A 23,844-nucleotide genomic window follows, 5' to 3' on the forward strand; every position below is an offset into this window, starting at 1 on the left:
TTGGTACACAACTGTGTTCTATGATTTTCTCAGGTACATTCCATTACCAGTGTAGACCCAGTAAAATTAAGCATTTCACTTTATCCACTGGCCTTACAGTACGAACGATACAGATCTTTTTTTCACATTTTACTTCATGTTTACAAACTATTCCATCAGGGATGTCATTACCTGAGTAATCAAGATGCTTTTGTTAGATGGCAGTCTGGGAAGCTTACCAAAATACATGGTATGCTAGGCACATGAGTGAGGTTTTAAGTTTAGGTTGTTGCAAGGAGACAGTATAAGTAATGTACAGCTTATTCATTGTACATGTTTCCTTTTCTTTAAATAGAATAGTTCAAGGACCTTAAAACTACAATTCAAGGAAATGAATGTGCATGTGTGCATTTACAGAGAGTGTTAATCTATTTTTTAGTTCAGCATTTGGAGTTTATTGAATACAATTTGAACTTAGAGTGTACATCTAGCGTACAGTACTTAGACCCAAGACAGAGCATTTCTGGAGGAATAAATGGCTGCAAAGAAAAAACTTTAAAGTGATCCTCGTGATGTTTTTATGTTAAAGCATCAAGAAATAGAACATCTGATGAAAAACTGTAATCTCATGCTCCTATATTTTAGGATGTGCTTATGCACAAATATACTGTAGGCACATAACCTTATGTGCAGGACAGGTGAAGCAGAAGATAGATCAAACCGTACCAAGAAACAGATTGAAAAACAGTTACTGTGTTGGCAATGGTATAGAAAAGTATATTCAGGTCTCCGACCTAGTATAAATGAGCATAGGCCAATGCAGTTAATGACAGGTACTGTGCTATTAGCCATTATTGCTGATTAATTGTGAAAAATTGGTTTTAATGGTGAAACTGTAATGGTACTGAGGGATGAGTTCAAATAGGACCTGTAGTCTTGTTTGTATTTCTGTTTGAGCATTACCTAGTGCTGGGACGAACATGGGATTTTCATGTTCGGATGTTCGCTCATAATTTAAATATTCGTTTGGATATTCGTTCATTTTCAAAAAGTAATAAAAGCCATTATATTGCACAGAACGCAGGCAGAGACAGCATAGCAGCAGGGGGGCATGGCCCCTGTGTGTGTGCCTTTTATTTTACAGCAAGACATTACAATATGAAACACGTTAAAGTAGAAGAATATCCCAGGGTAAAGAATACGTTGTGTAGGACTTACTGTATCCCAGTGAATTAACTACAAAACAAAGGGTGCCAAATAGCAGTTCAAGTTATATGTTGTTTTGTTTATTCCCGAATTAAATAGTACATAAAGTTGACATCGCATGTTATGTATTTTTTACTTTTCTTCATTCCTTGCCATTGCCATTTCTTCGCAGTAAACAGTGGCCATCAACACGTTTTCATAAAGTAATATCATGAGGTTTACTTGTGCCTTTTTGTAGCTGAACAAGAAACGAAAGCTTCATTTTAAATTTAAACACTTCAACTAAAACAAATGTGGAAATGGCGTTGTAAAGTGAAGGGGAAACAAGCTCACCGTTTTGGTTCACGTTTATTACATTCCACATAACAGAAAGTCGCAACAAAAAATATATAGTATATAAAATCTATATAAAAATCACTACAGAACATTTCCAGCAAGTTGGGCACTGTTTAAACGAGGCATTTCAGAATGAAATGACTACAGAAGGCTCTAATTTTGTATTCACAGCTGTGGCAGTGGGTGTTACAGACATGTTTTAAAACTGCACGACTCATAAAACAGTTTACTTTTCTGTTGTCTTAACTGGCAGTGGGTGTTACAGACATGTTTTAAAACTGCACGACTCATAAAACAGTTTACTTTTCTGTTGTCTTAACTGTTTAATCCAGCTTGCAGTCTGAGTGGTTCATGCTTACTGCAATTACATAAATACTGTATTTTATTCTGTCTTTGATATGGCCTGTTGTTGATTGCTGCCTGTTGGTCTCCTCAATTTAGCTGCTTTAGAAATGCACAGTGGGAGGCATGAATGGAACAGCTGTCCTGATTGTCGCTGCCAGGCAGTGCCTGTTACGGGTAAAGAGAGCCAGTTCAAAACTCTGATAGCTTCTACTTGAACTGATGGCTTTGTTTGATGACGACAATAATGCAGGCTACATTGTCTACCAAATACAGTATGGTTTAGTGTTATAGTTTTTATTTATATGCATTTCAAGTAAACGTGTCATATCCATTTACAAATTAGGTGATCAGTCCTCGTTGGTGTACTGGCTGATAAAATTGTTAAATTCGCATAAGGCATCAAGAACTGTGGTGTATAGACAAATCCGTCGCCTACAGTATGTATCCTATTTAAACATAATTGATTCAGACAGTGGCATGTCTGGAGGGTGGTTTTGAAAAACATAATTGGAACTTTTCTTTGTTTGACTAAAGGTTTCTTTGGCATCCAGGGATTGATCAGCCAAAATCTACTGTGACAGCAGCCTGTCTGTGCAAGTAATGGTGTCGGCACATGTACCCTACCACTAACCCAGCCTGCCAAATTCCTCAACATGACTTGTAAATTTTCAAGTAGCTCCATTATGAAATCTGTATGGCCTGAAAAGCTGTCACACCAGTCCAGCAATCCTAAATCATCTATTGCTTGTATTATGACAGTTTAATTAGCACCAGGGATTTCTAAACCTTCAGCAAACAGAGTAATCAGATGATTCAGAGAAGCCGCACTGAGGATTTCTGACAGCTGTGCCTTATTTGTACATAACATTAGCCCCTCTTGGGTAACAGCAGCACCTTTCAAACCATTAACGATCTGTCATCGTCTGACACTTTTGCCATCCCAGTGCTACAAACCATTGACTTAACAATTAGTCACAGTAAGAACTGTAGGCATTTAAGTATGCCACTAAGGATATAATCATGATTACATTGCACCTTGTGACTTTAATTGGATTCTCGGCCAGAACATATCAATTTTCTTCTTAATAAGGCACAACTGATTTGCAAATCACCCACTGCAGTGCGGTACAGTAGTTAGCATTACCTACAGTATATTCACAGTTTATTTAAAACAATGCTGTTATAATGTTGAAGAAATGCTACCATTGAAAGATTCAGTATGCAAGGTTATATTGTGTGTTGTTTTCAGCCTCCGCTTGCCTTTCTTCATAACTTTTTTTTTTTCCCCCCAAGGGTTTTAATTTGGCAATTGGAACAGCTGAGTCAGATCCCCTGGGAAGCACGTTAACATCTTGAGCCCTCGGTGCCTGCATATGTTGAAGCTTATTTGTGTAATAAAGATGTTCACCAGGAGATTGGGAGGGGGAGGGGTCTAAAATTCCAATGACCAAGAGTAGCAATTGGGTCCTTGTGACGTATCGAATGTATTCACTTTGAATTCTGAATTGAGTGAATACATTCAATTGAATTTTCATGCACTGAAAATGTAAACACATCACTTTGTCATAAAGTTATAGTCAGACCCAGTTACTCTGCATTATTTCTGTATAATATTTGGGGTAGCACTGCACTTGCAGGATGGATGGTTAATTTTAGTGTTTTGCATGCTTTACAATACTCTCAAAAAAACATATTTTATTAATTCATGTCTTTGCCTTAGTAGGGGGTGCTACTATGTTCGATGTAACTAGGAATGGTCAGCAGTGTGACTGGACAGGCTAATCCATGGCAACATGCTTTTAACATCTGGTTTGCTTATTTTAGCAGTATTAACCACTACTTTGTACTTACAAATATTTAGGTACATCTTCGTCTGGAGTATGGAATTAGAAGTACTGTCTAGACATGTATGCCATTTTTTGTATGTCCTATTGCAAGCAGAATGTACAATCACTTGGCGATAGCTTTATATAAGATATGCAATTTATATCATATAGTACATTAGAGCCAAACTGCCCAGAACAGTAAATCTATCTAAAATGAACCCTTTCCTCCTTGGTGTAGAAACTTAAATCATAGCTGCTGCCTTCATCATTCTTTATTTTGGGTTTTGGCAGAGTGTTTGAATTTGATTTTCACTTTAACACAGTGCTAACCTTACCTCTTATTCTAATTTACATTTACCAACATTAACACTGTCACAGTGTTCTTGTCTTGAAGATCTTTCAGCTCTTTGCTTGTTTCTTAATACTTCAGTTAAAGACAACTCTGCAGATGAAGTTGAAACTACTTGGTACTTCATTAAGACAATAAAAGGAAAGAAACAAGATTCTAAAACCTTGATTACCATGTCTTTAAGAGCCTTACTGCAATTACAACATTCAGGATAGTGTAATACAGAAATTCAATTCATAGAAACATACAACATCTGGCCACCAGATGGCTCTCTGTACCAAAATAAAATTCCATTAGAAGTGAAGACATGTTCAATTTTACAAATGTATTTCCAGTTTGCTTCCAACATTCCTCCATAATACAGCCTTCTGCTACTGTATCCACCGTAGCATTCAAAAAGCTGTTCACAGCTGGATTACATTCCCCAAAGTTAGTTTTAGCATGTTCCTTCTTGATCCGGTAAAGAACATGTAAAAACTATTTTTAAAATCATACAGAGGGCATGAGTGAAAGATTTTTAATTTTAATCACCGTTCTTTCCTTTTTTTTTGTCATCAAAAGAAGTGTCCTATTTTACAGAAATCCATTAACCCATGAAACAAATCTACCACATGAGCTTTGGTTTATCATAAATGAACACCACAAAGATTTTTTGTCCTCTAAAACATGATCTTGGCTATTTTGTACAGTATGATTTTCTTTTTATTTTACAATCTAAAATATTTCAAATGAAAAAATCAATAAACATCGCAGGAGACTGCACTGTTTAATATGTACTATATATTTAAAGAGTAAATAGCGAGTTTCTGAAAAATACAGCGTTACACGTCCCCACGTGCTGCTACAACTGTTTAAGTAACGTACCTGTCATTTTTCTTTTCATTGTAAAAATCCTGACAACTTTTTACACTTATACCTTTTAAAGTCTGTTTCAAAGTGTCCGCTGTAGTGCACTGATAGTGTAAGGATTATTGCCCACATTGTCAAACAGGTAACACAGCAGCCAGACATGGGCTGGTACGGAACAGAAAAGCCAGAGCACTGTTAGGTTTTTTTTTAAAAAAAATTGTTATTGCTCTTCCTGCATTGGTTTAGAGGAAAAACCCTAGTGCACTAGAGCGGCCATTTTGAAGATACCTTTGAAACAGACTTTAAAGTTAAGTGTACAAAATTGTCATGATGTTAACAATGGAAAGAAAAATTACAGGTACGTTATTTAAACAGTTGTAACAACACATGGGGACATATTATTATTATTATTATTATTATTATTATTATTTATTTCTTAGCAGACGCCCTTGTCCAGGGCGACTTACAATCGTAAGCAAATACATTTCAAGTGTTACAATACAAGTAATACAATAAGAGCAAGAAATACAATAACTTTTGTTCAAGTGTGACAAACCACAATTCAATAATACAGCAGATAATAGTGATAGTTACATCAGGATATGATTAAATAGTGATAGTTACATCAGGATATGATTAAATACAAAATACTACAGGTTAAACACTTGGCAGATTACAGTATTCTGAAGTACAGGATTAAATGCAGTAAAATAGGGGGCAGATAAGAGCAAAATAAAGCACATTTACTTGAAGGGTGATAGTGTCCCAGGATACAAACAGAGGAGTTCTACAGGTGCTGTTTGAAGAGGTGAGTCTCAAGGAGGCGTCGGAATGTGGTCAGGGACTGGGCAGTCCTGACATCTGTAGGAAGGTCATTCCACCACTGCAGAGCAAGGGTGGAGAAGGAGCGGGCTCTGGGGGCAGGGGAGCGTAGCGGAGGTAGAGCCAGTCTTCTAGTGCAGGCTGAGCGGAGAGGTCGAGTGGGGGTGTAGGGAGAGATGAGGGTCTGGAGGTAGCTGGGTGCAGTCTGGTCAAGGCATCTGTAGGCTAGTACAAGAGTCTTGAACTGGATGTGAGCGGTGATCAGGAGCCAGTGGAGCGAGCGGAGTAGCGTGGGCGAAGCGAGGCAGAGAGAACACCAGGCGGGCAGCAGAGTTCTGGATGAGCTGGAGCGGACGGGTGGCGGACGCAGGGAGGCCAGCCAGGAGGGAGTTGCAGTAGTCTAGGCGGGAAGAGTACCAGGACATAGACCGCTATATTTTTCCGAACCCCGTTATTTACTCTTTAAATATATAGTGCATAGTACATGCAGTCTTCTGGTAAAAAGATATGTGGAGGATATTATTGAGATTGCTAAAAATATGTTTATTATTATTATTGTGATTTGTTATTACTATGGAAAAGACATAGGCCTAATTTAAATATATTCTTACATTTTGTATGTTAGTATTGCCTCTCACAGAACACTCTCGTCAATTACAGTACACCCTCGCTATAACAAACCTGTTGGGGTCCATCCTTTTGTTCATTATATTGAGGGGTTCCTTCTAGCGAAAGCACAATCATTTTTTTACTACTAGCACTTTGGGCCACTGAGGTAGTGTTTTTACTGGCCCGGATACAATTTTAACTGGCCCTATAATAAGTACAAAACTGTATCACCCTGCTCAGCAAGTTAATAGCAGAGTTGTGTATTGGCGCCATTCAAAAATAAAATAAACAATCTCACGATTATTTGTTTAACCATTCCGATTCTGTGTACACCATATGTTTAAATGGTAATAGCTGATCTATTTTTTAAATCTGGATTTTTGTACATTTAACTTGTTTTGACTAGTTGACGATATAAAAATAAAGTAAGTTATCATCTGGAATAAATTCACCTGATGTTTAATTTTTAAACTATTATTGTGTTATTTTAAATACTGTTATTTTTGGCTTCAGAGTTGCTATGGCGTCAGTAAATTAAAGAAGAAAAAAAAAACCTCCCAGTTTTTCACTGTGGAAATCTGGTAATCTTAAACTACATGGACTGTGCGAGAAACTGAAGTTCTGGTAGAAATGCTGGTCAGACACCAAAATCTTGCCGAACTTGACAAACTCACAAAATAGTCAAATATATTCAATCTTTTCTCAAATTACTTTGTTTAATACCAACATTAGGAGAACCGTGCAGAATTAGGTAAACTGCATTCTCCTACTGTTGGCATTCAAGAAATGCATCTTTTAAATTAGTGAAGTGCTCCTCAGTGCTTTCTTCCATAGAAATATGCAATTATCTAAAACATGTTATATAAAAAACCAGAGCAATACTCAATAGCTGCCAGCTTTCAATGTGCCTTGCACCTAGAATATTGTGTTCAGTTCTGGTCACCTCTTTACAAAAAGATATTGCTGCTCTAGAAAGAGAGCAACGAAGAGCAACCAGAATTATCCTGGGTTTAAAAGGCATGTCGTATGCAGACAGGCTAAAAGAATTGAATCTATTCAGTCTTGAACAAAGAAGACTACGCGGTGATCTGATTCAAGCATTCAAAATTCTAAAAGGTACTGACAATGTCGCCCCAGGGGACTTTTTTGACCTGAAAAAAGAAACAAGGACCAGGGGTCACAAATGGAGATTCAGAAAAGGGGCATTTAGAACAGAAAATAGGAGGCACTTTTTTACACAGAGATTTGTGAGGGTATGGAACCAACTCCCCAGTAATGTTGTTGAAGCTGACACCCTGGGTTCCTTCAAGAAGCTGCTTGATGAGATTCTGAGATCAATAAGCTACTAACAACCAAACAAGCAAGATGGGCTGAATGGCCTCCTCTCGTCTGTAAACTTTATTATGTTCTTATGTTCTTATATTGTAAACATCCGGTTTGCACACCATGTAAATAAGCCAAGTGCATTTGCAAACACAAACGAACTCCAAAAAACTTTAGATCGCATGCATATTCTTTTCATGATGGTTTTTCATTTCCGTATATTTAGTAATGTGTACCACATAGAGCCCACTTCTCAAATCCAAAGAAAGTGGCTAATTGAAGCCTTTCTATATATGCTGTTGTATTATTATTTCAGCCATTTAACATGCATACGTTGACGTGCTTGTCAGAAAACGAAAATACTGTATTCAAGATTTGAAAATGTATGTGTATAAATGATGCTCGTTTTTTTTACAAGCAAACCCGCAACCGGATTTATACTAATCCTAATAATAAACACTATTCAAACAATAATCATAATAAAAATAATCATTCTCAGATCGTTGTTGCTTGTAGCCTCTCCCAAGTCAGCACCAGTCTTACTGCTGATACGAACGAGTCCTGTAAAGATTGTTAATGACTTTTCTGACGTTAGACAATTCGATCTCGTTGTCCAGCTTCCATGCGCGTAGACAAACAGCAGCAGACAAACACCTGCTATCTTGCAAACTATTACTGTGAGACTGGATATGAGGGCAACTAAATGTTGAATTCCCAACAAAAAAGCTGCTGTTTTATCTGCGAGTCTGGGGAAACTGACATTTATTTCACTGTCATCATGAAGCCAGATTAAGTCTTTCTTCCATTCCACTCTTGTTGCAATGACTTTAACAATGGACTACAATCTCAGGGACACAGTGATAAAAATAAAAATACTCGTGAGCTGGAACTTACTGTTTTCAGATCAGTTTATACTTATATCTAACAACATTTCAATTTAAGATCTAGCCTATGGTTGAGATTGTGAAAGCATTGCAAACCCCGGACACAAAACAAAGCCCAGTTTATATACACGTGGCCATCTCTGAATTAACAATAGATTAATCAATCTGGAGATGGCCACATTCTGCACCAGAGTTTAACCTGCATGGTTGACAGCCAATCTGTCAATAATCATCAGCTGCCGACCACGCATACTCACGAGAGGTAGTCTGGCAGAGACCAGCTATAAACATCGCCTCAGGCAAACTACATTCACTATAACAAATTCACCTGTGCACAAATACATACATAATAACAACACATAACTCAAAATAAACAAAATACGCCGCCACACACTGGTATTATGAGAAATTACCAATGATTGTTTTCTGTTATCAAATAGTGTCATAATTGGAAAATGTAAATGATTTCTTCCAGACCTGAAAAATAAAAATAAAATGAAATGCTTTTTGCAGCATTCATCTGCTCTAAAAGAGATTGCAGGATACAGGGGGAATTGTTGGGTATTACCCATTGGATATCATTGTAATTGCTGGTAATTCTTGTAACATTTGAGGTCTTGAAAGCTTGTGATTAATATTTTTTTAGGTAGTCCAATAAAAGGTATCATGTCTCCTTCTCTTTGTCTATAATAGGAGAGGTAGAGATTCAAATGGAGGAAGAGACCCGGATTGAAAGCATTAGACAAGTTGTTGGTTTCTTATTCTTGGTTGCAACATTTTTACCACAAGTTTACTGGGAGTATCAGAAGGATACTTTCCATCTGAATGACATGCTTACATTTTTAGAGTTTATTTATGTCATTTTGATTTGCTTTTTCATGATATTGACAGCTGTAATTTTATTAACAGCAAAGTGGGGATTTACCTTACAAACGTACTTTACCTTTAGTCCTTTGTCACGAACGCTGGTGTAAATAGTTGGATATTTATGGTATCCAACTTTTCTAATTCTTGCAATGGCAGCCTGACATTATTACTAATAATGTCCTCAACTTGTCCTGACCCTGTGCCAGGATGGCTCTATTTTTTTTTTTTTTTTTGATGGCAGCTTCAATGGGTGCTTGAATATCCACAAACACTAACAGATATCTGTTATTTTTCTTCCAAATGCATTCCTAACAGCATCCTTTTTGCTGACTTGTGGTACTAAGTATATAAAGTTTCCTTGTGTTTATTGTGTTGCACTTGCATTTGACTACTGTAGCATTTTGCACCAAAAAAAGTTTGTTAAATATACAGCAACTGTTTGCTAATTGAAATTTTGGTAATAAATGAATGTTGGCTAAATATCTTCAATAATTTTTTTATTTGTCTTGCTTTTTTATATTCCCAGAGCTCAAAGTTCCGTGGAATCTTGGTGGGTTTTCCTCATGTCACCCAGCGGTCCTCTGGCAGACGATCCTATGGAAGATCAAAGCGTTTAAGTCTTGCCCGGTCTTTGGATGATTTGGAGGTAGGTAACACCCATTCACTGTACGGTTTAACGAGTTGAAATGTTTAAAAGTCAATTGAAAGCGTAATAAAACTATGCAAAATATGTATTTATTCTGGGATTCATTTTAGGAACTCACTAAATGCTCAATTAAATGTAGGCATTGATTAGTTGGAGCAAAATCATAATCCTGTAACTTCTCTCAAAAGCTGTGGACAGAAGAACATTTCTAAAAAGGCCAAACTATGGAATGCAACCAATTCAAAATGATCTGGGGACACTGCAAATTATTGTGTTTTGGATAAGATCAAAGAGGAAACATTTCCTTAATTTAGTTCCAGACATAAATAAAGGACAAAGTGATCTGGCAGTATGGGTAAAATGATAAAGCTGCACTTCTACAGTATTTACAGAAAAAGTGCCCCAACAAAAATGTTATATGTTTTCATCTCTTGTCTGTGAGTATATGCACTAAGTAGACATTCAGTTGTTCATATTTTTAAAGCAATGCTGATTTTTCCTTAAAAAACAAGTTCTGAAAAAAGTGCAGATTTCATTTAAAGTCGACTGTATTTCAAGGTAAGATTATTTCATTAAATGCTTGAATGAAACCATCTTAATCCTAGGAGTTGAAATGGAAAATAAAGGTAAAAATGTGGTTCCCTTTCAAGTACGAAATGTAACCATTACCTCACCCGCCCCGCCCCCAAGGGCATAAAAGAGACTGTTGACACTCAAAACATCATCATTTCCCCGTTCACCGACTTGAGAGAGAGAGATCTACAAAGATAAGTGACACTTATTGTCACTTATCTGTCAAGATACCTGTTTTTCACTCATTGCGAATTGCTGTTTTTATGTGTTTTAGTAAAAATGATTTCACGTATTGTGCACTGAGCCGTGGTTGTTCGTTAGTCCTTCAGCGGCCCCGGGATCGAACGCCTTAAGTCGGCTGCTGGTGATCTCTAAGCTGCTAGCTTTGGTTGAAGCGTAAAATAACATTTTTGTTTTTTGTTATAAAAAATATATTAAAATATCAGTAATTGATTGATTACTGTTTTGTGTGAGAAGAAATTGTTTTCTCTGTTGTATTTTCTGTTTTTTTTTTTTTTTTTTTTTTTTTACAGAAATACTAATGCAGCTGCTGGGCTCAGCTGTCCTGCATTGAACAGAGACACACCTGCTGGGTCAATCTGCTTGCAGCTTTTCCCACAGTGTCTCTGTACCACATTAAGATCTGCTTGCAGCGTTAGTGTGAATACTGTTAGGGCTCTAGCAATAGGCTTTCCTTGGGTTTCGATCTGTTGGTTAGCCAAAAAGCGTTATAGGTGGGCATCCCTATATCGCTCCTGTGGTAACTGTAGGTCCCAGACTTGCTACAGTTCCCATCGGTATTGTTGTACAATGGACGAGGTTACCCTTCCGATTCACTAGCAGTTGCTGGGCTCAGCTCTGCTTCGGGTTTGATTGCTTACAGTCCTTCCCGCAGTGTTTCGTTGCCGCTCTGGTCTGTGCTTGTGAGGGCTGTCACAGTGACAGCAGGCTTCCTCCAGTCTTAGGGCTGTATTGTGTTAAGCCAGAAGCTATACAGGTGGGCATCCCTGCATATTGCTTCTTCGGTAACTATAGGTCAGTGATCTACCACCGTTCCTAGTGAACGAGGTTACCGTACCGTACCTTTCACCATACTGTACACCGTGCGCTATATACTATCTGTATATACCGTATATTGGGCATTATAATATTAGCACTATACCGTACAGTTTGTACCATACTGTATGCATTGCCCACCATATTGTACTGCACTGTCAAAAAAACAAAACAACTGTTGCACAGTACTGTGTGTACTGGGCTTGTGCACTATAGATACATTGATACTAGCTATATAGGCTATACTGACAGCAGTTTCAGTTCAAGGTCGTTTGCATTGCACACCACTGCAGTTACATTATGCCGGGGTTTTGTTTGTGCGACATATGCAAGAAAGGTCTCCCACGGAGGACAGGCATGACAGATGTACTGCCTGTCTGGGTCCAGAGCATGCTAAGGAGGCACTTGCCTGTCACACAAGATTTCCAACTCCGTCACCAGTTCTCTGGTACAAAGCCCATCTCTTCAATGTTACAATGTACTTGTTTATCCATCACAGCCCGCGGTTTTCTTTTTGTTTGTTTTTTTCTCGCATGCCAAATCAGTCTGCCTTTATTGTGCAGTTACACAGCGTTTCCTCCAGTTTCACAGGATGAAAATACAGCAAAACGAAGCGAACGAGACAAGCTATGGTAATGTAAAAGTTAATCGTTAAACAGTTTTAAACACTGTGATGCATTTTTAAATCTGTGATCTTTAGTTGCATTTTCATTTGCAGTGAACTGTGGGTCTTATCGAGCACTATATTTTGCAATTTTGATTACTGACTTTGGATACTGTTAATTTCTGAAACTGTTGTTTTTTTCTTTAATCTTTTGCTAAATTGCATTGCCTTTTACGCTTTACGTGGTTCTGTGCATGGGTAACATTTTGATTTCGTTTTGCTGTTGGGACATTAATGGGGAATTTTACATACTGCTACAATACATACCGGATTTAAAAGTATGTACTGTATTACAGTCCATGTGTCCACAGTCGTCTCAAGTGGTATTTTCAGAATCATATCATTATGTATTAAATACTTCTGTTGAAAGTGTACCAACAAAACCAACTAAAGTACATTTAAATGGAAGCCTACTTATTTTAAAACACAGTCCTTTCAGCTATGTGTATTTGACATTGTATATTTTTTGTGTTCCCTGAAAAATGGACAAGGGTTGGAACGGTCCAAAATGAAATAATCAGATATGCGTCACATGCGTTTAACCATCACTGAAGTCAAAATTTTATAGGGTCGGATATGTGAGTGCTGACTGTATATGGTGGCGTCTCTTTCTGTTCTTCCATAAGTCACACTTACATTTTTGCATACATGAAGAATTGCTTATCAAATTATAATTAAACATGCCATTGCTAATTCATTTACATACGTTTGATATATTATTATTATTATTATTATTATTATTATTATTATTATTATTATTATTATTATTATTTGTTTATTTAGCACACGCCTTTATCCAAGGTGACTTACAGAGACTAGGGTGTGTGAACTATGCATCAGCTGCAGAGTCACTTACAACTACGTCTCACCCAAAAGACAGAGCACAAGGAGGTTAAGTGACTTGCTCAGGGTCACACAATGAGTCAGTGGCTGAGGTGGGATTTGAACCTGGGACCTCCTATCAACTTTTTCTTCATGCTGATGGCCTTAATTTAGAATGCAAATCTTTGGCAAGGGATGTAAAGTATGCTACTGACATACTTGTTTGGTCTTAGATTTTTGTACAAACAGACAAGTACATCACACAAGTTCAAAGAAGCTTTCTAATCTGATTACTGTGTGTTTTTTTAATAGGAATTTCCTACTTTTTTGTAATTTTGTTTATTGCAAGTGTCTCCACTCCATTGCCAGCATGTAGAGAGAGAATGTTTGGACCACCTGAAAGTATGGTACAGCATTTTATCACATACTGTGTTTTTTTAAACCATATTTATTTATTTATTTATTCAAAAATAAAATGAATCCACTTAGTTTTTACCTACCTGTACAAGTGGTGAGTCAGCCATGAGCAACAGAGGGTGTCAACATTGAGCTACATTTTTGAATGAGGTCATTTCCAGTACAGTGTATTACTGTGTATGTATTATTGTACCAATCATGACCACCTAACCACTAAGAACAACACGTTTTAATGTTAAGTTTGCAATGCTATCTGTGACGTGGTACATCAGCAGTGGCTCAAGTATGTGTAGGGCCCTGTGAAATCAGTGTTAACAAGAACACGGCTGGAATCATGGAATCAAAAGAATAATGTGGAATCTAGTGCTATACGAAAAAGAAAATATACCAAAAAAAAGGGAAAATGTGAACTTTTGAAATGTGCAACCATTTTGTACAGTATAGGGCAGGCAGTCATAGCTACCATGCCACGGGACGGGCACTGCACAGCAAGCGAAGTTACCTCACTATCAACAGCCTTTCAGAATGTCAAAAAGGCCTTTTACAACTGGAAAATCCTCAGCTAAAAAGCTTAGAAATTAAAAACTAACACCAATATTGCGAGGAAGTCAGTTCCCTAATGACTTCTATGAATCAGGTGGTATTCTGCAAATGCTGTCAACATTCAACTTACTGGACCAGAAAAGATAACTGCAAAGATCATTTAATGTCAAAAATCCGTCAAAATCACATCAACTAGGGGGCTCCCGAGTGGCGCATCCAGTAAAAGCACTCGCTAGAGTACAGGATGCGCTCTATAGCTATTCCACAGCCAACCGTGGACGGGAGCTCCCAGGGGGCGGCGCTCAATTGACTGAGCGTAGCCCGGGGGAGGGAGGGTTAGGTCGGCCAGCGACCCCTGTAGTCTGGCCGGGCGCCTGCGGGCTTGCCTGTAAGCTGCCCAGAGCTGCGTTGTCCTCCGACGCTGTAGCTCTGAGGCGGCTGCACGGTGAGTCTGCAGAGTGTAAAGAAGCGGGCGGCTGACGGCACACGCTTCGGAGGACAGCATGTGTTCATCTTCGCCCCTCCCGAGTCAGCGCAGGGGTGGTAGCGGTGAGCTGAGCCTTAAAATAATTGGGCATTTCAAAGTGGGGAGAAAATAATAAAAAATAATTGGCAACGACTACATTTATAAAAAAAAAAAAAAAAATCACATCAACTATGAAGAGAATCAGCAAGGCTGTCAAGCACTACAAACCACGATCACAAACCGTATGAAATTTGCACATAGCAGACAGAAAAAACAAATAATAAAAATGAGCGGAAAAAACAACATCAGAAAATACCAAAAAATAAAATGGATTTCATAGAGCCTTATATCTGGTAATAAAATGGCTGTAATGACTCTTAAAAGGGGCTAAAGTGTTACATTTAAAGAATGGGCAGCCTCTAATCTATACCAGTTACCCGCAGGAGCATTACATTTTGCAGAAGTGGAGTATTATCTGTGCAGCACTGTCTCAAGTCTTGGAGTAGAATGCAGTCTAATTCCTTCAAGTGTGAACAATTTATGTTATTACAATGGATGCCTGAACATTATATCTTTATTTTTAAAAGCATTCAACAAAGTTTCATATCACAGATTAACCCTTCACTAGTGTTTCCGCCTTCTGGGTGAACTCATTTATTGCCGCTAATGAAGGTTTAATGTCTAAGGTGTGGTTGAGTAATGGTATGGAAGAAGTGGTATGATGGATGGAATATTGGCATAGGGACAGAAGAACAAGGGTAGCCATAAATGGATATTTCTCAAATCACTCTTGGATTACCGCATGGTCTAGTCTTGCAACCCTTAATATTTGCTTTACTGTGTATATATAGTACTTGGATGTTGGTGTGGAAAATGGGAAACTCTAAGTTAATAATACAATTGTAGGGAAGTGGAAATAACATGAGAAAAAGATGTGTAGGGCCTGAGAGATGTCAGTAAAATTATTTGACACTGTAGTAGCCTATATGTTGCATTATCACCAGTAAAACTGGGCATTGGCCAAATGCATTACACTAGAAAATATAAGCAACAATCGACATTTTTACATTGGTCAACGAGAAATACAAATTAAATAAGGTGATATTACCAAAAAGTTAGACCTTAATAAGATACAGTACTGGTTGTACTTTTAAGGTAGGCAAGATCATGCTAGATTTGAAAGTTTTGAAGAAAGGCAAGGGAATTCTACCGAATTGAACACCATCAGTTTCTGGTAGCAGCAGGTACTGTAAATAGATACTGGACTGGTCACACAGGAGGTCATTGCACTGTAGCCTACTTTGTCTTTAACCTTTGTCTTAAGCCATCAGGGCTCTAAATTAGCAACAAAAATGGCCTTCAGTTCAATACATTTGTAGAGGGCACCAAGGCCACTAAACTTAACAAGGATGTTGTATAATTTTGCTTAGGATTCATATACAGTCGCCACCACTTGTACTGTACAGGGTTAATTCCGGTAGCAGTTTATATCGGATAAATAGCATTTGCCATTCCCATTGATTTCAATAACAAAGGCATTGTTTATACTGTGTTAAGTACTCCGTATATTTTGGGCAAACGCACTGCTTTATACTGTAGTAATCTCTCTTTCTAATCAACAAATCAGCTGTTTTCACCTCATTACCTTGCCATTCACATATATTTCAGTAAAAAAAGGCTGCACTTTACTGTAGTAAAAAAGCTTGACAGATCAATCAATCAGCTGTTTGCACCTCATTACTGAGCGATTACTCCTGTACTGTACCTTGGCTATTTAAACCCTGTACGCAGTGTCAGGTTTGTTTACAGTTTGAAAAAACAGCACTGACTGCAACAGCAAGTAAGCGTGACTGGGAAGAGAAAAGCAATGAGCATCGGCACGAAAATTCAGTGTAAATAAAATGTCTGTTAGATGCTGTGCGCTTGCTAAAGCATGCTTGGAACTCTGTCAGTCAGCAAACAATGCAATGTTGCTTCAAAAAAGCTGGGGAAAGTGTGGGAATGGACCTGATTATGGAATGGGGAAGGGTATGTAAATAATGAGTACTCTGTAAATAATGTGTGTTTGTAAACTGTGTTATTCTTGTTAAGATCTGTTAGCGTTTTCTGTGTTTTGGTGCTTGTGTGACTAGAGCTGAAAGACTGCCTGTGTGTGAGTGTGTCACTGAGGGGGGTGGGAGCAGGTCTGACACGGGCAGTCAGAGATAGGGAGTGTTGGACCAATGAGTGAGGAAGTGGGAGGGACTTGGGTGTGTGTTGGAGGTGACAGTTTGAAAGAGAGAAGCGGGATCTGTCGGCGGGAGACTTAAGAGTTAAGAGAGGTGAGTTTTTTTAGTGAGAGGAGAGGAATGAGAGCCATTGTTCACTAAAAGCTAAAATATAATAAAAAGACAGCGTTTTCCTACTGCTTTGAACCGCAACTGTTGTCTGTCTCATTATATCCTGGAAACCCCTCAGCTCAGTGCTACAAATAAATCATGTAAATAAATCCTTTTCGCCTGTGGGGCGTATCAGCTCCAACCTCCGTCTCTATCTCCTGCCTGTCACTCAGCAGTGAATGCATGCACCCACATGGCAGACGGCTACTCTGTCACAAGCATTAATACCCTGTATCTTTCTAAACAAGGGATTTAGGGGTGCTCCATAATAAAAGATGAATCTCAGAACATTAATAATATAGTACAGTAATTGTTACAGCTGTGTATTGGTATTTGAAACAGGATTCATTTATCCGCCTTTTTACATATCCGCCCTTACTCTGGTCCCATCGCAGTCAGATACGTGATGGATTACTGTACTTTTTATTACATTCATACACACTTGTTTGTTTTGATTACTGTACTGGTGATTGGGGGACATTTTGAATGTCAGGTTATTGTGTGGGTGTTTATACCGTCCATCACTTACTGCGGGTGAATCACGTTAACACAAATGTGCCCGTTCTAAGCAGTGGCGACTGTATTAAAGCTAATTACTGGTCACAGAAAGAAAAACACAGTTTAACTTAATAATAACTATTCAGAAAATGCGTGTTTTTTTTGGTAACCAGTAGCCTAGACAGGTCCCAAGAGTAACTTTTTTACCTTAGCAACCAATGGCTTTAGCCACTTTAGGAGCAAGTTGGTTGTTACCATATTCAACTGCTTAAAATACAACTTGTTAAGACGCTAAAGTGATGCTTTAGTGTCTTAACAAGCCTCATGTTTCACTCCTATGCAGATGACACCCAGCTCTACCTAAAACTAGACCCTGGATGTCCCTCTGCCATGGTCCGGCTCTCAGCTTGCATCCAAGACATTGAGGCCTAGATTTCTGCCAATTTTCTTCAGTTCAGCACCAACAAATCTGAACTACTTCTAGTTCAACTCTAACTCAAAAATCTCAATATTGCTGCCTTGAACCTCGGAAACCGTCTGTTGCTGCCGTCCCCCACTGTACGAAGCCTTGGTGTACTTCTAGATAGTAACGTCTCCTTTGATGCCCAAATCTCCTCTGTAGTCAAATCCTCCTTCTACCACCTCAGAAACATCTCAAAGGTCCGTCCCTACCTTTCCCTTCCGGATGCAGAAATACTGATCACATTACCTCCTGTCTTGCTGCACTGGCTACCTGTTCAGTTTAGGATTACTTTCAAAATTCTCCTGCTTGCCTACAAGGCCCTTCATCACACAGGTCCAGAGTATCTCTTCAACCTGCTGCTATGTCCCTGCCCATAAGCTGAGGTCCTCTGACTCAGGCCTGCTTGTTATACCCAAGCAAAAGTGCACCACACTCAGGGAGCGCTCTTTTAGCTTCATGGCCCCGACTCTCTGGAACTCTCTCCCAGCTTTAGTGCGTGCAGCTCCCACAAGCGCTCGCTTCAAATCAGCTCTCAAGACCCACTTGTTCTCTCTTGCTTTCAATGCTCTTTAAGCCTGATATCTGTTATTAGCGCTTATCTAAATTGCTATTTCAGGGTTTTCACTCCATCTTATTATTATGATTCTGCTTGACACACACATCAACAATGTTTAGAATTTACATTCTTGCCTTTTATTTAATGTATTATGCCTATATTTAATGTTTGCGTTGTTTTTTACTGTTGTACTATAACAGTAAAGTAATGGCTGTACTCACTTATTTGTTGCCTCATTCTGTTGAATATGTGAACTATGCAGCTGATGACTGCAATGAACTCAGCATTTTATATTTGAGATATTTTGCAAGTGTTGTGTATGGAATTGGTGACTGCACCTCTAATTGTGTACAGTTGTAATATGGAGACTAGCATGCTGCAGCTTGTATGGTTCGTGTTAGTGAGTGGAGTCCTGGTCTGAGAGCATGTAACACAGCCAGCTCTTAAGTTTTTCACTGTACATGTAACCTTTTATTGTTTTAGTAAAAACAAGTGAGTTGAGTTTCAGTGAGTTCGTTCTGTTATTTACAATATTAAATACACCACAATCTACTAAAGTGCAGTACATCATTTAACAAAAAAAAATATATGCATATATATAATATTTATTCTTTTTTTTTTTTTCTCAGGAGTACATTTCCTAATTACAGTCCCAAATATTTATATGTGTTCTGCTGTCACCGTTCTTAAAATGGTCAGGGAGAAATAAACTAATAAAGCTGACCCTGCTTTAGTACAAAACCTATTATGGTAACGCCTTAAACTACCATGCCTGCTTCTTTGGCTGAAGTCAAGAGACATTATCAGCTCGTCGTGCAACTAGGTAAGTTGCTGCGTAATTCAATTACTCACAGACTTGAATACATATGGGATAGATGCGGCTGTTAAAGAAGATGTAACAAACGATAAAAATCTGTTCATTTAACTCAAAACTTTATTAGACGCACTACGATTTGATTGGCGAAAGACAACATTGGTTTATTGGCGTTCACAAAAAAATCTTTTTCAGCTTGATATGATAACCTTTTCAGTTTTTTTTTTTTTTTAATTGACCTTTTTGCTGCATTTTTATTTTCTTGTAAGTTTTCAGGGCATTTTGTTAATGACACGTGTGCAACACACAGATCTCAAGTGTATTTTAATTTATGTTTTTCGTTATTATTGTTCTAAATTTCTTGAATATAGCATTTCATTTTAAGCAACATTTTTTGGTAATCATCACATTACCATGCTGGTGTTAATTCAGCACCTCTGGACTTCCAGGCATTTGTGTTCGATCAGATTAAAACATGCGATATGCCAGCTCTTTTCTTCCTTTATAGACTGACATCATAGTGGATTCATAAATATTGACACATTGTATAGAATTGGTGCAACTTAACCATGCAAGTCACATAATCAGGTTATTGTTTGGACCCAAACACTGCCTAATACAGGCGTCTCTGTAGCTGCTGAAGCTGAAAAGGCACTGTGGACATAATGGTTGTGAATAGACAAACATTTTGAAGGGTATTGTGACAACTGTTAAGGGCACCCACGGCAATTGCTGTATTGGCCAGTTTCGAACACTATCCTAACCGGGTCGGCAGCGACCCACCTCAGGATGTGGGTCGTCACACTTTGATCCGGGTCGAGCGAGACAAAATGCACGCTGATCGTTCGTAAGTGGACGAAGTAACAAACAGCCACGCCTGCATGAAGGTTTCACTACAGTTTCAGTTTATTCTGTTTAGCCATATTTCTGTTGATTGAGACACAGCATGAGCCAGATTGCATCAGGGATGAAGAAACATTTGCTCTAATCAGCGTTTGGGCCGATGATTCAATCCAGAAAAGCTAGGATGGAAGCGTACGTACAAGCACGCCATCTTGAAAGCCTGAACAGATGAAAGAGTGGTCATGTGAACGCTGCTGCTTCCGGGGCATTACATATGTGCATTTACTTGCTTCTGTCACTGAGGTCGACCCTGCTTGTGAGATTACATAGCCGACCCACATGGCACTTAGGGTCAGACCCGGGTAGAGAATGCCAGTGTGAAAGGGGCTTTAGAGAGATTGCATACAAAGGCAAGTAAGATGCCAGGACAATGTAGTTTTTTAGGAAAACTTGACACAGAAGATGTATGATTTAGTTTTCCATATTGAATGGAGATCTAGTTAGTACTAGATGACCACAATGTGTAACAAATGCTGTGTGTAAGCTTACTATATGTAAATAAGTGCTTCATGAGTTCCATACAAGTTTTGAGGTAGGACAGACAGTTACAGTATTAGGTTAATGTTGGTAAAAATACTGGGTGTCAATATTTAGGTTCATATACAGTATATGTGCCTTCTCACTGACAAATAAGTGAACTTGAAATGTAAATGGGTTAGTTAGGAAATAAAAACTGACCGGGTATAAAACGTAGCTCTGCCTTTCATAATTGCAAATGGCACTAATCCAAAAATGAAAGTTAAACATGCTTGCTTCTTGAAGCACTTTTTTTTTTAAATCAATTAATAAACAATAAATAAGCCATATAACAAACAACTTTTCATTTTCTGTTTTTGTTTTTTCTTGTTACTTTAAGGTTTTGCAGGGTTTAAAATACTTTTGAGAAGAAATTATTTATAAATAATTAAATATTTATGAATGGGTTTTATAATTTCTTGGAATAGCCTAATATTGTGCTGGACAGGAAACTAACAGGCAGGTTGTCAGTGACAGTCAGGAAACATTTAGGAATGTTAAGCAACAATGATTTTGTTTACAAGGGTGTCCTGGGGGACAGCAGCACAGCAGCAGCAGTGCATTGCAGGATTGTGACACATTAACTCCTTAAGGTGGCAATAAAACAAAATTGAAGTTGTTGACGTTTGCTGGTGGTTTAGTTAACTTCAAAGCAACACAGTGAAGAAGATTGCATTTGATACCACCTGTGCCCAGTGTTGCCAGATTAGAGAATGGCTTTAAATGTTGGTAAAATGACTTGTTCACTGACGCGTTTTGGCTTGTCACATTGCGTTCCTCACGTCTGCATGGGTGGATCTGTCATGAGTCATCGTGACCAGCAGGAGTTATTTCCGGTGGTGGTGATCTGTTTTATAAGAACATTTGTTAGTCTTGATATACACGTTAGTAAGTGCAGCCACTGCGTTGAGGTGTGCGCTTGCAGGGTCTTACAGAGCTTGATAGAAGTCCAGTGGATCACATTACAGATAACAGATTGGGGCGCTTTCTACTTTTTATTTGCATTCTCTCTTTTGGGCTGCTAAGTGTGGTTTCATAATTTAAATACAAAAATTCAATTATAAACACCAATAGTTTCACAACATTTACCATTAACATCCCTTTTAAGTGCTTCAGTAGTTTTATTGGGCCTGTAATGTCTGTCTTGTTAAATGTTTTATGAAAGGTCCATCAAACTTCTTTTTTTATTCTATAATTGCAGCAGTTTATTTTGGTTGGATAAAGGAAGTGTGCAATTAAGGGGTCTCTCTCTTTAATTTTTTTTTTTTTACTTGAATAAATACATTTTTGGATGTGTGGCTTACATTAATGAAGCCATTCTTTACTTACCTTTATCTCTGGCTTGCTCTGATTATACAGTGGGAAATAATCTGTAACATCCTCATGGTAGATCTGCAAGTGATAAATGCCTGATGGGGGTAGGTATAGTTCATGTGCCATAAATAGAGTTATAGAAGTAGTGTGTTTTTTTTTTTTTTTTTTTTAATTAAAACCAGTGAAATAGTAAACTGTGATTTATTGCAAGCCCTGAATAATGTTGGTGGTGTGTTGCAATAATATATCAATGTGAAGCAGCAGATTTGGACAGATTTAAAAATATGAAACCTAATTCTAGCACAATATTAAATAAAAGAAGTGCTACCACAGCAGTTATTTAGGCTATAGCCCAGAACATGGAAAGGGTGTAGATACTGTAATGCTTACTAGATATAGTATTTATAATATGGATTGTGTGGTGCAAAACAGAAAATGTAATTTAATTTTAGTCCTGTGTTTAAATACAATTGCTAAGTTACTGTACATATTTTCCATTCTCACTCGGTTAAAACACAGATATTTAGGCTAGCTGGTGTTCTAAATTCATAGGAGGATTTCGATATCACATGGTGCTTTGATATTCCCTGAAGATATTTTTGTTTTCCTTTTTGTAACCAAAGCTGCTTCATTTTTTAATAGCGAGCATGCCATTGCACCATTGTTTGGGAGCCTGGGGCAGAGCAATAGGTTTCTCGGTGGGAGGTTATAGGAATTACGTGAAAGCTGGGCGGAGAGTGTTGTGAAGGGAGGGGAGCATGAGTGGTGCTATGTGGACACCCCTACTGAAGCAGCAGCTGGATAGTGTTCCATACCAGTCATGTCTGCACAGGTTTTTTTCTAATGGATATGTTTATGAAGAGACATCTGCTTTAACTTACTGAGGAATTTAGAGACCACTGCAATACATGGAGCACACATCAACTGTCAACACTCCTAATGTAAGTAGAATTCATCTTTGGGCCATTTTCTGTTTCTTTTATTATTATTATTATTTGTTTATTTAACAGACGCCTTTATCCAAGGCGACTTACAGAGACTAGGGTGTGTGAACTATGCATCAGCTGCAGAGTCACTTACAACTACGTCTCACCCGAAAGACGGAGCACAAGGAGATTAAGTGACTTGCTCAGGGTCACACGAGTCAGTGGCTGAGGTGGGATTTGAACCGCGTACCCCCTGGTTACAAGCCCGTTTCTTTAACCACTGGACCACACAGCCTCCTGTTACTGTATAACAAAAAGGATCAGGTCCTGAAAAATAGTTTCTAAGTACACTTGTACTGGACTTGATGTTCTGTAGTTCAGATTGAAAGTGTTTTGTTATGTATTGTCTTGTTGGATGTGGACATACAAAATACTTTATCAATGAATTGCGATTTATTCTTTGTATTAAAACACATCACTAACATTTTCCTCTTTCTGTGACAGACACATATGCTTTTTATAATTGACAAAAATGTCACTACATGTTTTTTCTTTTAATCAATTTAAAGCATAGCCTGTTCCTTTTTTTTTTTTTTTTACTTGTTCAGATTTTGGGAAAGGACACTAATTAGTGCAACAAAGTAATGGAGCCATGGAATGATGTAGCCTGTCTGTCTGTCACCCGCAACTTAATTGATTAAACACCCATTCACAAGTTGTCTTCAAGGTGTAAGGCTCATTATATACCCTAAACTGTGAAATGGCTAGTTAATTATTTACACTAAATCCCTTACAAATGTATTTTTGTCTGGTGTTTTATTACCACAGAAAATGTCACAAATTAGAAGACTACCAGATTTAGTAAAATGACTTTTGTCTTTATATTTCATGCTT

General features: G+C 38.1%; 1 protein-coding gene across 7 annotated transcripts in view; it reads left to right on the forward strand.

The window, feature by feature from the left end:
- Nucleotides 1–23,844, forward strand: part of LOC117409442 (regulator of G-protein signaling 12-like) — a 79,742-nt gene that overhangs the window by 10,114 nt on the left and 45,784 nt on the right. For 6 of the 7 annotated variants that reach the window (XM_034015494.3, XM_034015493.3, XM_034015495.3 and 3 more), the window contains exon 3: nt 9,922–10,041. In XM_034015494.3, the coding sequence (XP_033871385.2) occupies nt 9,922–10,041 (120 nt within the window). Of the gene's footprint in view, nt 1–9,921; nt 10,042–22,808; nt 22,966–23,844 lie in introns of those variants that run through there. The other variant, XM_034015499.3, reaches the window with a different exon arrangement.

The sequence above is a fragment of the Acipenser ruthenus genome, chromosome 2 (assembly GCF_902713425.1).
Source record: "Acipenser ruthenus chromosome 2, fAciRut3.2 maternal haplotype, whole genome shotgun sequence".
NCBI lineage: Eukaryota > Metazoa > Chordata > Actinopteri > Acipenseriformes > Acipenseridae > Acipenser > Acipenser ruthenus.